The 13,003-nt window shown below is 42.1% G+C and overlaps 1 protein-coding gene across 1 annotated transcript; it reads right to left on the reverse strand.

The window, feature by feature from the left end:
* Positions 1–12,111: 12,111 nt before the first annotated feature.
* Positions 12,112–12,491, reverse strand: LOC108304103 (small nuclear ribonucleoprotein G-like). Its single transcript, XM_037738362.1, has one exon. It carries the CDS (start codon positions 12,470–12,472, stop codon positions 12,242–12,244), a length of 231 nt encoding a protein of 76 aa, XP_037594290.1. The 5' UTR covers positions 12,473–12,491; the 3' UTR covers positions 12,112–12,241.
* Between the last annotated feature and the right edge of the window lie 512 nt (positions 12,492–13,003).

Here is a 13,003-nt window from a genome sequence, read left to right on the forward strand (position 1 = left end):
GGCACATTTAAGTTGAGATATGGCAAATAGGTAAGGTTCAACCTGGCCAAGTGAGGAAGAAGGAAGGCATTCTGGGCAGAAGGAGCAACGTGTGTGAAAGTTGGAGGCAGAAAGGAGCACAGCTGGCCGCAAAGGCCAAGGTTGTTCTGTAGAGCTGGAGTTCGCAAGTTGGATTGAGGTGGTGGAGGGGCTCTCTATTGAAGAGAAAGGCATCCCAGGCAAAGTACAAAAGACAAAGCACAATTCAGAAGATCTTGAAAACACATAACCAAACAAGTATCAGTATCCATAATCCCAAAACAAAAGAAAACAAATCTTCAAATTAAGTGGAAAAGCAATTAAGCTAATTTTTTTTTAAGGGACAGCTGTCAGGAACAGGCAAATCCCAGAGGAGGACACATGAATGGTAGACAATGTCCAAATTACCAACCTCTGTGGTAATCAGGTAATTATAAGTTGATATTTCAATAAAAGATCGTTTCATAACTACCAGAGAGAAAATTCTTTAAATATGATGCTGCCAATCTGTGGTGAGAGTGTGATATGGTTTGTGTCCCCACCCAAATCTCATCTTGAATTCCCATGTTTTGTGGGAGAGACCAGGTGGGAGGTAATTGAATCATGGAGTCAGGTCTTTCTTATGTTGTTCTCATGAAAGAGAATAAGTCTCAAGAGATCTGATGATTATATAAGGGGGAGTTTCCCTGCACAAGCTCTCTTCTCTTATCTGCTGCCATGTGAGACGTGCCTTTCACCTTCCGCCATGATTGTGAGGCATCTCCAGCCACATGGAACTGTAAGTCCATTAAACCTTTGTTTCTTCCCAGTCTGATATATCTTTATCAGCAGCATACAGACAGAGTGTTAGCTGTTTACCAAAACCCACCTCCTCTTGTTCTTGGTCATACAGTGAAATAACATTTTTCAACTGCTGGTGTAGGTGGTGATGTCCACGTGCATGAGTTCCAACCAGCATGCAAGTGAAGCAATGGGTACAACTTTCAGTCTTGATGTGGGTGAAGAGTTCCTTGTCTTCTACATGTATATAGGGATGGTGACTCCCAGGGTGGCACAGGAGTCTGGGGTGGGCTGCTGGGAGCAAGATGAAGGCAGCAGGGAAATAGGCAAAGAGCTTGGCACATGTGCTTTGGGGAGACACGATGGTGGTCATGGTTCTGGTGTCTGTTTCCCTGGACTTGAGTGGAGCCAACCAAGAAGTTTCAGTGTCAGTATCCCATGGGCTGAGAAGGAGTTTACCCTGGAAACGAGCATCAGTTTGTCATGCAGGTGATCCCCAGAATGGACATAGGGATGAAAAGAGAACAAAACTAACTCAGCCCCTGCCCTCGGTGGAGCCTAACTCTCTCTCTCTCTCTCTCTTTTTTTTTTTTTTGAAAATATTAACTAATTTAACTTATTCCCATCTTTTTATTTTGTAGCTGGGGAAACTGAGACTCAGGGGAGTTAGGAGGTTTGTCCAAGGACACCCAATTGGAAGACAGCAAAGATAATTATCAGTCTGCTTGACCCTACTCTACACCAACCAGCCTCACAGAAAGTTTCTAAATAACAGAATACTTTGGCTGAGCAAATGAGGCCAGCACGGCTGCCTGTACTCTGGGAACATACAGGAGGCATCTGGAATTCTATTTTGGAGCGCCATCCTAGAATGCCCTTCTGTCATCCATTGCCACCTTCACTATGCCGGAGATGCTGACATTTATATTTTTAAACCGTTTTTGTCAAAATTAATGCTATCGTTCTCAGGTGCACAATCCTACCCCATGGAGCACCTGCAGAAACAGGAATAAATTGTAAACAAAAAAATGCCGGTATTACATAAGACATTAAAATTGGAACAAAAGCTTAAATTTAAACCAGTTCAATTTCATCCATAATAGCAAATACTGAACAATGGAGAAACCCTTTCTCTATTCAAAGTCTTCCAAGAACAAAGGAAATTGCCCCCAAATAAAGCAATAACCTAATACCATATTAATAATAACCTCACATTCATATAACCTTCTTCACTTTTACAAAGCTCTTTTACATCTGCTATCTTATGGAGAGGTGGCTTCAGGCACAATTGTAGTTATTAAACAAAACCAAGAGTTTATTATTATTGTAAGGTTATATTTGAGCAACCACCAATCTATCTTCCTCATTGCAACCAGGGTTAAACTTTTTCAAAAACAATTCTATTCATATCACTTCTGGTCACAAGAAATGTCGGGATCTTTCTCACTGGCATCAGAAGGAAGATCCTAAGATGGCCTAGAAGCCTTTCCAATCTGCCTCTAATCTTTTCCCAGCCTCATTTGTCCACTTTTGGAGAGGCAGTGTAACCAAGAGATTAGGAACGCGGATATGGCCTGAGAACACAGCTGGGTTCCCCCTTTGCAACCCATCCAGTGAAGGCTGGACCTTCCCTTGGCACTGCCTTTATCTAGACATTCACCCCAGCAGCCATTTCGGGAGAGAGCCAAATGAAACACAACACCTTAGGAAACAGCGTTGCCTTTCTTCGGCCTCCTGTGATTGGACCTGGTCGGGAGTAGAATCAGAGGGTAGAGAGCAGTTCTTATTAACCACCCCCGCAGTGCTGTACCAGAAGCCCCACTGCAGACAGAATCTATCATGAGATCGGCCCAATGGTCCAGCCGTCACTATTGTATATAAGAGGAAATGGGGTTGAGGAAGGGGAAGGACCTACTCAAGGTCACACCACCATCGCACAGGGGGAATGAGGCCTGAGCCCACATTCTCTCCGGCGTTCAGTGCGACTACTCCACAGACATCTGCTCTAGTGTGAGAGATGGAAAAGTGTTCTTCAAAGTTTATATCTTAGACTACATTATGAGGAGTTACAATCTCTTGCTCTATGTCCATTATCTGCTATTAGCATAAACATATACCCACGTATATATACTATCTAAATCAGCTACATCTTAAATCAGCTACCTTGACTCACTCCGGCGTGTCTGAACAGAACTAGGCAAGCTCCAAACCCTGGTGCATGCCATTTCTTATTTGGAAACCCTCTGGACATTTTCCTGACCAGTTTCCTCTTTTCCTTGTCTTCTTTCCCCCTTATGTATTCAGGAAATTTGTAAGATTTTAGCCAATTAGGTCAAGCGTAGAATGTGAGGTCCCATTCCAGTCAATAGGGGAAAACTGGACACAGCAGTGGGGCGATTACATCAGGTTATGAACGTTATAAATGTCCCCGTCTCCTTTGTTCAGATGTGCTCTCATGGTAAGACTGCGGGCGAGTTGCACCCTTCCTGCAGTAAGTAAACTAGGCTTGCTGAGTGATCTAGTCTCCATGTGGTTTTTTCCTGACATTATAAATCCATTTCCAACATTTAGGGTACATTTAAAAAGAAAATCATTTATGTGTATACACACACACACACACATACACTCACACACATAGGCCACTGCCGCATGTAACACACATGCACACATTCTCTGGGGTGGAATTTGACCCAAGGATGCTGTTGAAGGGTTTTGGAATTCCTTAGATATCAATCACAGGATAAAGCTTGGAAGAATTCCTTTTTAAGTCAGGGCACATCTGAATCAGCAGAAGCAGCCACCGCATCCCAAGGTAAGCGGATTTGCAGTTCAGTAGGAATGATCGTCCTGGCCCCAATAGCGCCCACCTCAAGGGCTCACTGTGCCCAAGGGCATTTCCTGTGGAAAGCAGTACTCTTTCTAGAAGTTCTCTGAGAAAAAGATTGATGATGGCCTCATTGACAGGTTAGGGGTTGGAAGGTCAGTGAAATTGGGCCCGAGGACACACGACACAACTCACAGATGAAGGTCGGTGAACACAAAGTCTGGTTTCAACCTCAGTGCTCCTCCCCAAAGAGAATATGTCTCCTCCCACACTCCGGGAACAGAATTGGACAAAGGCGTCATGAGAAGCTGGTCATGTGGGTGGCCATGAAGGGAGTGGGGTGAGGTGTCAAGGAGCAAACAAGGAAAGAGGGTGGGACCCCTTCCCTTTGGGAGCTGCGGAGCGTCCTCTGCAAACAGGAGCAGCACATTGAGTCTGGAGGGTTCTCATGAGATCACACAGGGAAGAGGAGCTGGCCCAGGGTGACGCAAAGGGAGGTGCTCAGTGAACTCGACTGCTTTCCTCCTGTGCCTCTTGAGGCTTCAAAGTCCCCGCTAAATGCATGGGAAAGTCCCCAAGGGCAATAATCAGGCCGTGTAACCTCACAGAGCTCAACACACTCTTAGCATCAGAGTAAAACCATGGCATCCGCTATCATGTTAGCAATACGTGAACGTCTACATTGCCTCCGAGTCTTCAAAGCGCTTTTATCAGCTCATGCAGTGTTAGGAAGCAGATGCTATTCTTCATATTCTACTGATGAAAAGAAGAGAAGCAGAAGGATGAAAAGAGACTTGCTTAGGGCACCACCATTGGTAACTGGCAGAGTCAGAAATTAAAATCCTACTATTTTAAAAAAAAGTACTTGATTTATTTTGGAATAATTTTAGATATACTGAAACGTTGCAAAAATAGTACGGAGAGTTTCTTCGCCCAGTTTCCCCTACTGTTAACATCTTGCATTATATGATGCATTTGTCAAAACTAGAAACCACCATTGCTGCACTACAATTAACTAAATCTCACATTTTACTTGGACTTTGCCACCTTTTCCCAGAATGTCCTTTTTCTGTTCCCGGATCCATGCAGGGTACCACATTACCCTTACCCATCACGTCTTCTTTGTCCCCTCTGGTCTGTGATAGTTTCTCGTCTTCCCTTGTTTTCTCATGACCTTGACGATTTTGAGAAGTACTGGTCAAGCGCTTTGTAGAGTGTCCCTCGATTTTGAATAGGAAAGACTTTAGAATTACTAGGCAGGTTCTCATTTCACTAATCTACTATTGCTCCTACTTAAGGGAAAAATTCTGTGAAACCAAAACTGCATGCACAATAATTCTGGTATCACTCTTCAACTGTTAGCCATCAAGGGAACACAAGAGCATCCTGCAGTCACCACCTCTGTCCTCTAACACCAGCAGGACCATTTCAATGCTCTGGCCAACTCTGCCAAACGGCACTTGCTTCGATGATGGTCCACGTCTGCACTGCCAATATGGAGCCACTAGCTATATCCAGCTAGGAGCACTTGCAGTGTGGCTAGTGGGGTTGAGAAAAAGAATTTCTAATTATATACAATGCTAATTAATTTTTATTTAAATAGTGACTCGTGGCTAATGACCACTCCAGGCTTAAGTGTAGGGCCGGACAAACCCAAAGTTAAGTCAGTCCTTGAGGATAAAGATTGAGAAGAGTGTGTTACCTTATTCAGACTGCTATGGCAAAGAAGAATTCATGATTACGAACATGCTAGAAAGAAACATAAACCACAGAGCTGGCTGAGAGTGGGGCTTTAGAGGCCAGTGTTTCTCAAACTGGGTTCCTTGGGGACCTAGGAGTTCCACAGGGGTTTATAATGGGACAAATGGAGGAAGACATTTCAGGTAAGAAAAGAAATCTGTGTGAAGGGTTAGACATGTGCTTCCCACCCTCTTCTCAGTTCCTTCCTCTCAGTCCCTACACCCATAACAGCTCTGCTTATTCCTATGAAATAGGGCAAGCTGCTAGAAAAACAAGCAAACAGAAAACACTATCTGACATGTTCATTTTATTCACATGTTTATTTAGCCAATTGTAGACTTGACGAAAAAGACTAAAGCACATCCTCCTGCCCCTCCCCTGCCCTCAAGAACAAAAAGCCAGAAGTAGTTGTGTCTTCCTCCCACCTGCATCTCAGAGGGTGGAATTGGCCTTTGTGTTTCAGGTCACTGAGACCAGCTAGGTGTTTGAGATGATTTGGAGCTGTGTCCCCACCCAAATCTCACGCTGAATTGTAATCCCCAATGTTGGAGCTGGGGCCCATCTAGTCTTTCCAGGTTGTTCTGCCTGCTTTAATTCTGACTGTGCTGGCAGCTACTTGGATGGTGCCCACCCAGACTGAGGGTGAGTCTGCCCCTCCCAGTCCACTGACTTAAATGTTAATCTCCTTTGGCAACACCCTCACAGACACACCCAGGATCAATACTTTGCATCCTTCAACCCAATCAAGTTGATACTCAATATTAATCATCAGGCTACTTTGGAAGCCTTTTGCAGGAAATGTGAAGCCATGTACCTCTCGGACATTCACATTGGACTATTGTGGGGACAAAAAATAAACTTTTTCTGTATTAAGCCACTGATATTCTAAGGTTCATTTGTTACAGCCCCAAGCATTACTTGACTGATAGTCAAGTCTTAATTCCAGTTACTGAACTTCCAAGTCATATTTTATTTCTCCATGAAATAGAGTTAAGGATAGGTATACCATAGGACCACCATCAGATTAGAATATGTAGATGATAGAGTCATGGTCAGATTAGATTATGCATTCCGTAGGATCACAGTTGGATTAGAGTGTGTATCTCACAGGTTGTGGCCACATTAGAAGACATTATACATGCAGTGCTCCTGCACATATGACTATAGTAGGCACTCAAAATGGGCAGCCACTGTTGCATTTACTTTTTTGCACCAAGTACAGCCAATTTGGTTTCAGTTTACTTTTGGTTTGAAGCAACCTCAAAGTCAGCTTTATTTATCTGATGAAACATATGAACACAATATTTATTACATTTGGGGTCTGTTATATCCAAAGCAATGGCTGGGTCGGTTTTCTGTTCCCATTCTGCACTGAAATCCAATGCACTAGCAGATGGAGATCCACTCCTTTCTGGCCCTACACTTAGAATCAGAGACGGAGTTTTTGTTTTGTTTTTTTTTTTGGAAGCAAGGTCTCACTTTGTTGCCCAGGATGGAGTGCAGTGGCATGATCGTAACTCACTGCAGCCTTGACGTCCCAGGCTCAAGTGATCCTCCCACCTCAGTCTCCCAAGTAGATGAGAATACAGGCATAAGCCACCACTCTCTGCCTTAGGCGATGGTTTTTTAAACCTATAAGAATGCTTCTGTGACACCCATTGTAGTCATAGCCTGGCATCACCATGGACCAAATGTCTGTTCTCAAAGGTGATATAGTTGGCATTTACAAAAATGTGTCCATGATTCTTCCAGATAGACAGTCTTGTTTCCAAGCTAAAAAGCTCATGATCAGAGAAGAGTAGTGTTAACTACATCTATAGCATGATGGAATTTACTTACGAATAAAGAAGTAGGAATGGTGAGAATGCATCCCTCCATCCATTCATGTATTGAATTAACATTTGAGCAGGTACTGCTTTATCCCTCTCAGATTAGTTTGATAAATAAAAAGTATGTTTTAACTTTTATTTATAAGTAGATACTTACAGGAAATTGCAAAATAGTACAGAGAAGTCCTGTGTACCCCTCTCCTGCTTCCCCTGGAACATCCCACATAATTGTCCTACGTATCAAAACCAGGAAATTGATATTGGTACAATCTGCAGGTGTTGTAAGGATGTCACTAGTTAATGTGTGTGTGTGTGTGTGTTTGTGTTTCTATGCAATTTTATTACATCTATAGATTTGTGCAGCCGTCAACACAGTGCTTTTGATTTTTATTCCTTTCTAAAACGTATACATATTCATTAGAGAAATGTTGAAAAGTGGAAGTAAAATAGCAATAACAACTGTAGTGCTACCCCTGAATAAAAACTCATTTTATCATCTGGGTGCATTTCTGCTCACACTTCTTCATCTGCATATTTCTGTGCTTTCTTAAGTTTGTCATTTTTAGCTAATTCTTCAGCACCTACTATGTGACAGTGATCACAATCATTCACATTATTGTCTTTTTGCTTCACTTAGATCTCTGAACAGATTTGCAAGTCAGATGCATTGACTATAATGCGAGGATGTCATTATCTCTATTTTATACAAGAAAAGATTGAGGCTTCAGGAGAATGAATGACTTGCCCAAAGCCACAATGTAAATGAGTGAGACACTTGGTCTGACTTTGTAACCCATGCATCTCCACTCCAGTGCCTTTGTGCTTTCTGCTACGTAACCGGCTTCTTCAAATACTCTGCAGTTGAGGAAATACTCTGCCCATGAATGATTTTATCAGCACATCACCTCGAAGCCCTGCAGGTACAGCAAGACAAGCGTTCATATACCTATTCTAGAGAGAGAGAAACAGAGGTCCTGAAAGGTTATTGAGTAACATCACATATCTTGTAAGAAGAAAAATGTAATGGAACCCAGATCTCCTGCATCTTAGCTTAATGTTTACTGCTTTTCTAAGGACAGCAACCAGAAAACCTTCAGAGTTCACATACCCCACTGTCCACACCCATGTTCGTGGTTATATGGCCAGAGCTCTTGCTCTTGCCAGTCCTGGATGTGGCTCAGAACTCTTCTAAACCCAAAGTAATAGGCAGCACTCTCAATCCTTCACTTGGGCATTCCAGCTGAACTCCATCTCTGCGCAGCACCAACATTGACCCTGCGCATACTGTACAGCCCTAGGTGTGGTCATGGTGTTTGGTCTGGGCTCCACTTAAATGTCCCTTTGTGCGTTCCCATGTGGAAGGGAAAGAGCCTTTATTCTAACTGTTATTTGTATGATTAAAAAACCTATAAAGGCACCTATAATATCCAAGTGGATCCTTAGCAATATCGAAGAGCAGAATTTCAATAAGGGCATTGCATTAAATCTGAGCTGGCAAGAGCTCATAGTAAAAGTACAGTAATGAGCAAGCTTTATGATAAAATTAATGTAATTAATTAGTGTTTGTAAAGGACTTCAAGATCACAGGGTGAAAGGTGCCAGCCAGAGGAAAAGTCATCTTAGAAATTACCGCTATTATCATCTTAAGACACAGCATATATTATGCACTATATGAGCATTTCCAAGCATATATCCTTGTCCCTGCTATTACTACATTAATTTATAGTAATTTGCAAATCAGGTTTCTGATTAGCCTTGGGAACCCTTTCTGGATCTCTAAGTGGATGAGGTTATGACTCAGGTGGTATTTTAAACTCTGTCCTGTGATAGCCTATTAGAGGGAGCAGCCCTATACCCCACACATGCTCAAGTTTGAGATTCAGATTGTAGCTGACACGCATGAGCCCTAAGGTGCAGTTTTGTACTCTACGGCAAGTCTTTCGGGGTTTGGTTTGGTTTTATTAAAAGCAGGTCTGTGAACATTTTTTTTAGTTCTTACTTTTCCAACTTTCCAGCATTCATACATTACTGTTTCTCTCTGATCCAATACTATTCCCTGAGGTTGGGACCACCTCTTTGCTGTCACTCTGTTCCCCAGAATGCGTGGAACTGAGTCTGGCATGCGTTAAATCTCCAGGAATTTTGTCTGATGGGGAATGTTCAGCTCAAAGTTTCCATGTCCAAAATAAGCCTTTTATTTCTAATCATCCCAAATCTGGATTATCTTATTTGAAACTGGAATACCATATTTCTTAACTGGACCACACAATTTCTATTGAGCGTTGGAGGTATATTATAAACAATTTAAGCTAATTTTTTTGATAGTAAAAAGTCATACCAATGGGGAATTTGAAAAATAAAGAGAAAATTGGACATTTTTAGTTGTTGCTTTCCCTAAGCATTTTTGCCTTCTTGGCTGCCACAGCTGTCAACATCTCAGTTACCAACGTCCTTGTTCAAAGTTCCTGAGAAGGTGTGTTTTTGCCAAGCCCATCATCAGAAAGTGAGAAGGTAATGAACTTAACTAGTTTATAATCTACAAACATGCACAGGAGACCATACACAAGGGGTGACATGGAAAGATACCCTCCTTTAGCCATACAAAAGGTATGGCAAGGAGTTTCACAAGCACTCAACCTAGTGACAGATCTCCTGGCTTTGAGTTCTGACTCTGTCTTGTGTCACTAGTGTGATCCTGAGCAAGTCACTTTCTCTTTTCCTCAATGTGCTTCTCCACGTGTCAAAAGGAGGACAGGAGAAGGAAGTGAGTAGAGACTGTACCAGATCAGGAATGGCCAATATTTGCTAACATTATGGTAACCCTCCCCTCAACATACACGCACACACACACACACACACACACACACACCCCTCCAGGGTGTACTGTGGCAGACATAGCCAATCCATCACTGAGCCCTTTCCCGATGAGCCGAAAAACAGCCTCAGAATCTTCCAGACTGCCCTCAGGTCACTTCTACTTCCTAACCCGATTTGCCATTTGAGAAGAAACTATGATTCCCTTTGGCTCCAAAGATGCAAATTTGGTTGCAATTTTGCGAAATGCTGTTTCCAATAGCTTTGCAAGAAAACATCAATGTCTAAGTAAATACATTCATTTTTTCCCATGAAAGCTTTTCTGGCTGCTACATTGTATGAAACTTTATAGAAATTATAATAACCTTTAAAAACCAACTAAAATACAAACATCATTATTAGAATGTTCAATTAGAAATGCAAACACACTCTGCTAAACAATCTCCAAATGTAATTGTTTAATAACAAACCATAAATTAAAGAGAAAAGTACAAAACAAAATGCCCAGGGAACAAACCGTGCTCTTTAGTTGTTGGTAAAAGCCAAGAGCTTGTTTGGGTTTTGTGAACATGCTCTCAAATGGTTTGTTCACTGAAGCTAGATCTTATATTACACGTGGACCATTTCTGCACTGAGGAAAACTCGGAATATTTTCTCAGCTGTTGACATTCACGTATTGATATGGTTTTGTTCTGTGTTGCCACCCAAATCTCATGTCAAATTGTAATCTCCAGGCGTCAGAGGAGGGGCCTTGTGGGAGACGACTGGGTCACGGGGGCAGATTTTCCCGCTGATGTTCTTGTGAGTAAGTTCTCACAAGGTTTGATGGTTTAAAGGTGCATGGCACTTCCCTTTCACCCTCTCTCTCATGCTCCAACATGTAAAGACATGCTTGCCTCCCCTTCATCTTCCAGCATGATTTTAAGTTTCCTGAGGCTTCTCAACCATGCTTCCTGTTAAGCCTGAGGAACTGTAAGTCAGTTAAACCTTTTTTCTTCATAAATTACCCAGTCTCAGGTAGTTCTTCATAGCAGTTTGAGACCAGACTAATACACATAGCATTTTGGAAAACTCAGAAATCTCAAAATAGTAGCTCTAATAAATATATTAATATGTTTTATAGAATCTCACTTTTCCATAGCGTTTGACTGTTCTATAAAGAGTTTTTGTACACACACACCATCTCTTCACATCTTTACAACAGTCTTATGAGGTCTGTGTTATTATTCTTCCTATGTACAGATGGGGAGATTGGGTCTGAGTGAAAGTAAGTCTCAGGCCCAAAGTAGATGAGTATAAACCCAGGATGGAACTCAGAGGTGCCTGACTCAACAGATTCATAAAGAGAAATGCAGGAAGCTGAGCCCCAGAGTCGCTGATGAAATCACAGTTCAGCCACTTTGACTTACAGAGGAGCAAAAGGAAGCCCAGAAAGCAAAGGGACTTACCCGGTGTCACAAGGCAAAGGAAGACCAGACTTCAAACACAGGTCAACAAAGTCCTCATCACTAAGAAGAGATGGCTATGACTACCTGGGAAAAACAGGCCCCTGGAAAGGGGATGCTGCATGCAATGAATGGAGACATGGTGAGCAAAGAAGCAGGAGCTAGGAAGGATGCCCTTTGGTAGATCCATCAAGGAAGTTGTATTAGAACACAGTCATGCCCATTCAATGACATATTGTCTAAGGCTGTTCCTGCTATGGCAGCAGAGTTGATTAACTGCAATGGAGACCCATATTTTCCTCAAGACCAAAAATATTAATCATCTGGCCCTTTACAGAAAAAGTTTGCTAAACCATCTGTGTGGTAAGGCTGAGGCCTGAAGATCTTAATGTGGCTCAACTTTGGATTATGTAGGTGACCTTGGGATTGTGTGTGTGACTTTGAGCAAGTCCCTGCTACCTCTCAGCCCTCCATCTCTCCATCTGCATAAGGTCCTGGCTTGGAAAGAATCTTTTCTAAGGCCCTATCAATTTTTTTTTTAACAAGATTAGTCTACTTTAATGCATAAAACCCTTTTAAATCAGTGTCAACCAGGAAAATTCATGTCAGAAAAAATCGGAATGAGAGCTAATATTCTATATTCAGAACATCTGAGAAAACATTTTTGACTATTACAAAAGTTTATTTAGCAAAAAGCCTAATATGAAAATGTACATGACCTAATTTTTACATCATAGTAAAACAGGCCCTATGGAGAGAGGACATGGGTTTCTCCGCTGAACAGCCGTTATTTATACTCGTTCCAAGGCTTCTAACATGATGATACTATTTCCTCGTATTACCACCATTCCAATATTGTTCTGTTGTCCACTAGTCGCCATCTCCACACATTCATCTACCACAAGATTCATAAAGGGATCAAATCCCCGCAATATTCCTTGGACATGTCTGCCACCATTTAATTTCAATGATAACTTCTTGTCCATACATTTTTTCAACTCGGGAGGGTGAGCTTTGCTCATGATGGCTACTCCGCGGGTACACAGAGTGGCCCTATCAAATTTAACCTTCTATGTCTATTCATTCTAAATTACCCGCCCCTTGCATGCCTTATGAGATTTCTCTGGTTCCAAGACCACGTTGGATAACCAGCCTTGGTAGCTCCACTGGTAACTAGACTGAGGGGGAGCAAAACAACAGGGAGCCAAATGTAGGCAAGTTCCACAGTCTGAAAGGTTCTTAGGATAAAAATATTGGCAAGATCAAAGCTTCTGGGAAACTATTTCTCCCACCTTTTGAACAAAAAATAGATTTATAAAATGCCTCCATGATCTACTTAGATTCTCACTTCCCTCTGAGGCATGATCTACAATTTATAAATAAGACAACTGTGATTCAGAGTAGAGACCAACCTAAACAGCCGAGGATCACTGGGCATTTTAGCTCACAGGGGCTTTGCGGTCCTCACCCAGAGCTCTTTCTATAAGCCACACATGACCACTAGTTGATACTGAAAGCAATTTATTATCGTATTTAAAAATATCATTATCGGC

The sequence above is a fragment of the Cebus imitator genome, unplaced genomic scaffold, assembly GCF_001604975.1.
Source record: "Cebus imitator isolate Cc_AM_T3 unplaced genomic scaffold, Cebus_imitator-1.0 Scaffold52, whole genome shotgun sequence".
Taxonomy (NCBI): domain Eukaryota; kingdom Metazoa; phylum Chordata; class Mammalia; order Primates; family Cebidae; genus Cebus; species Cebus imitator.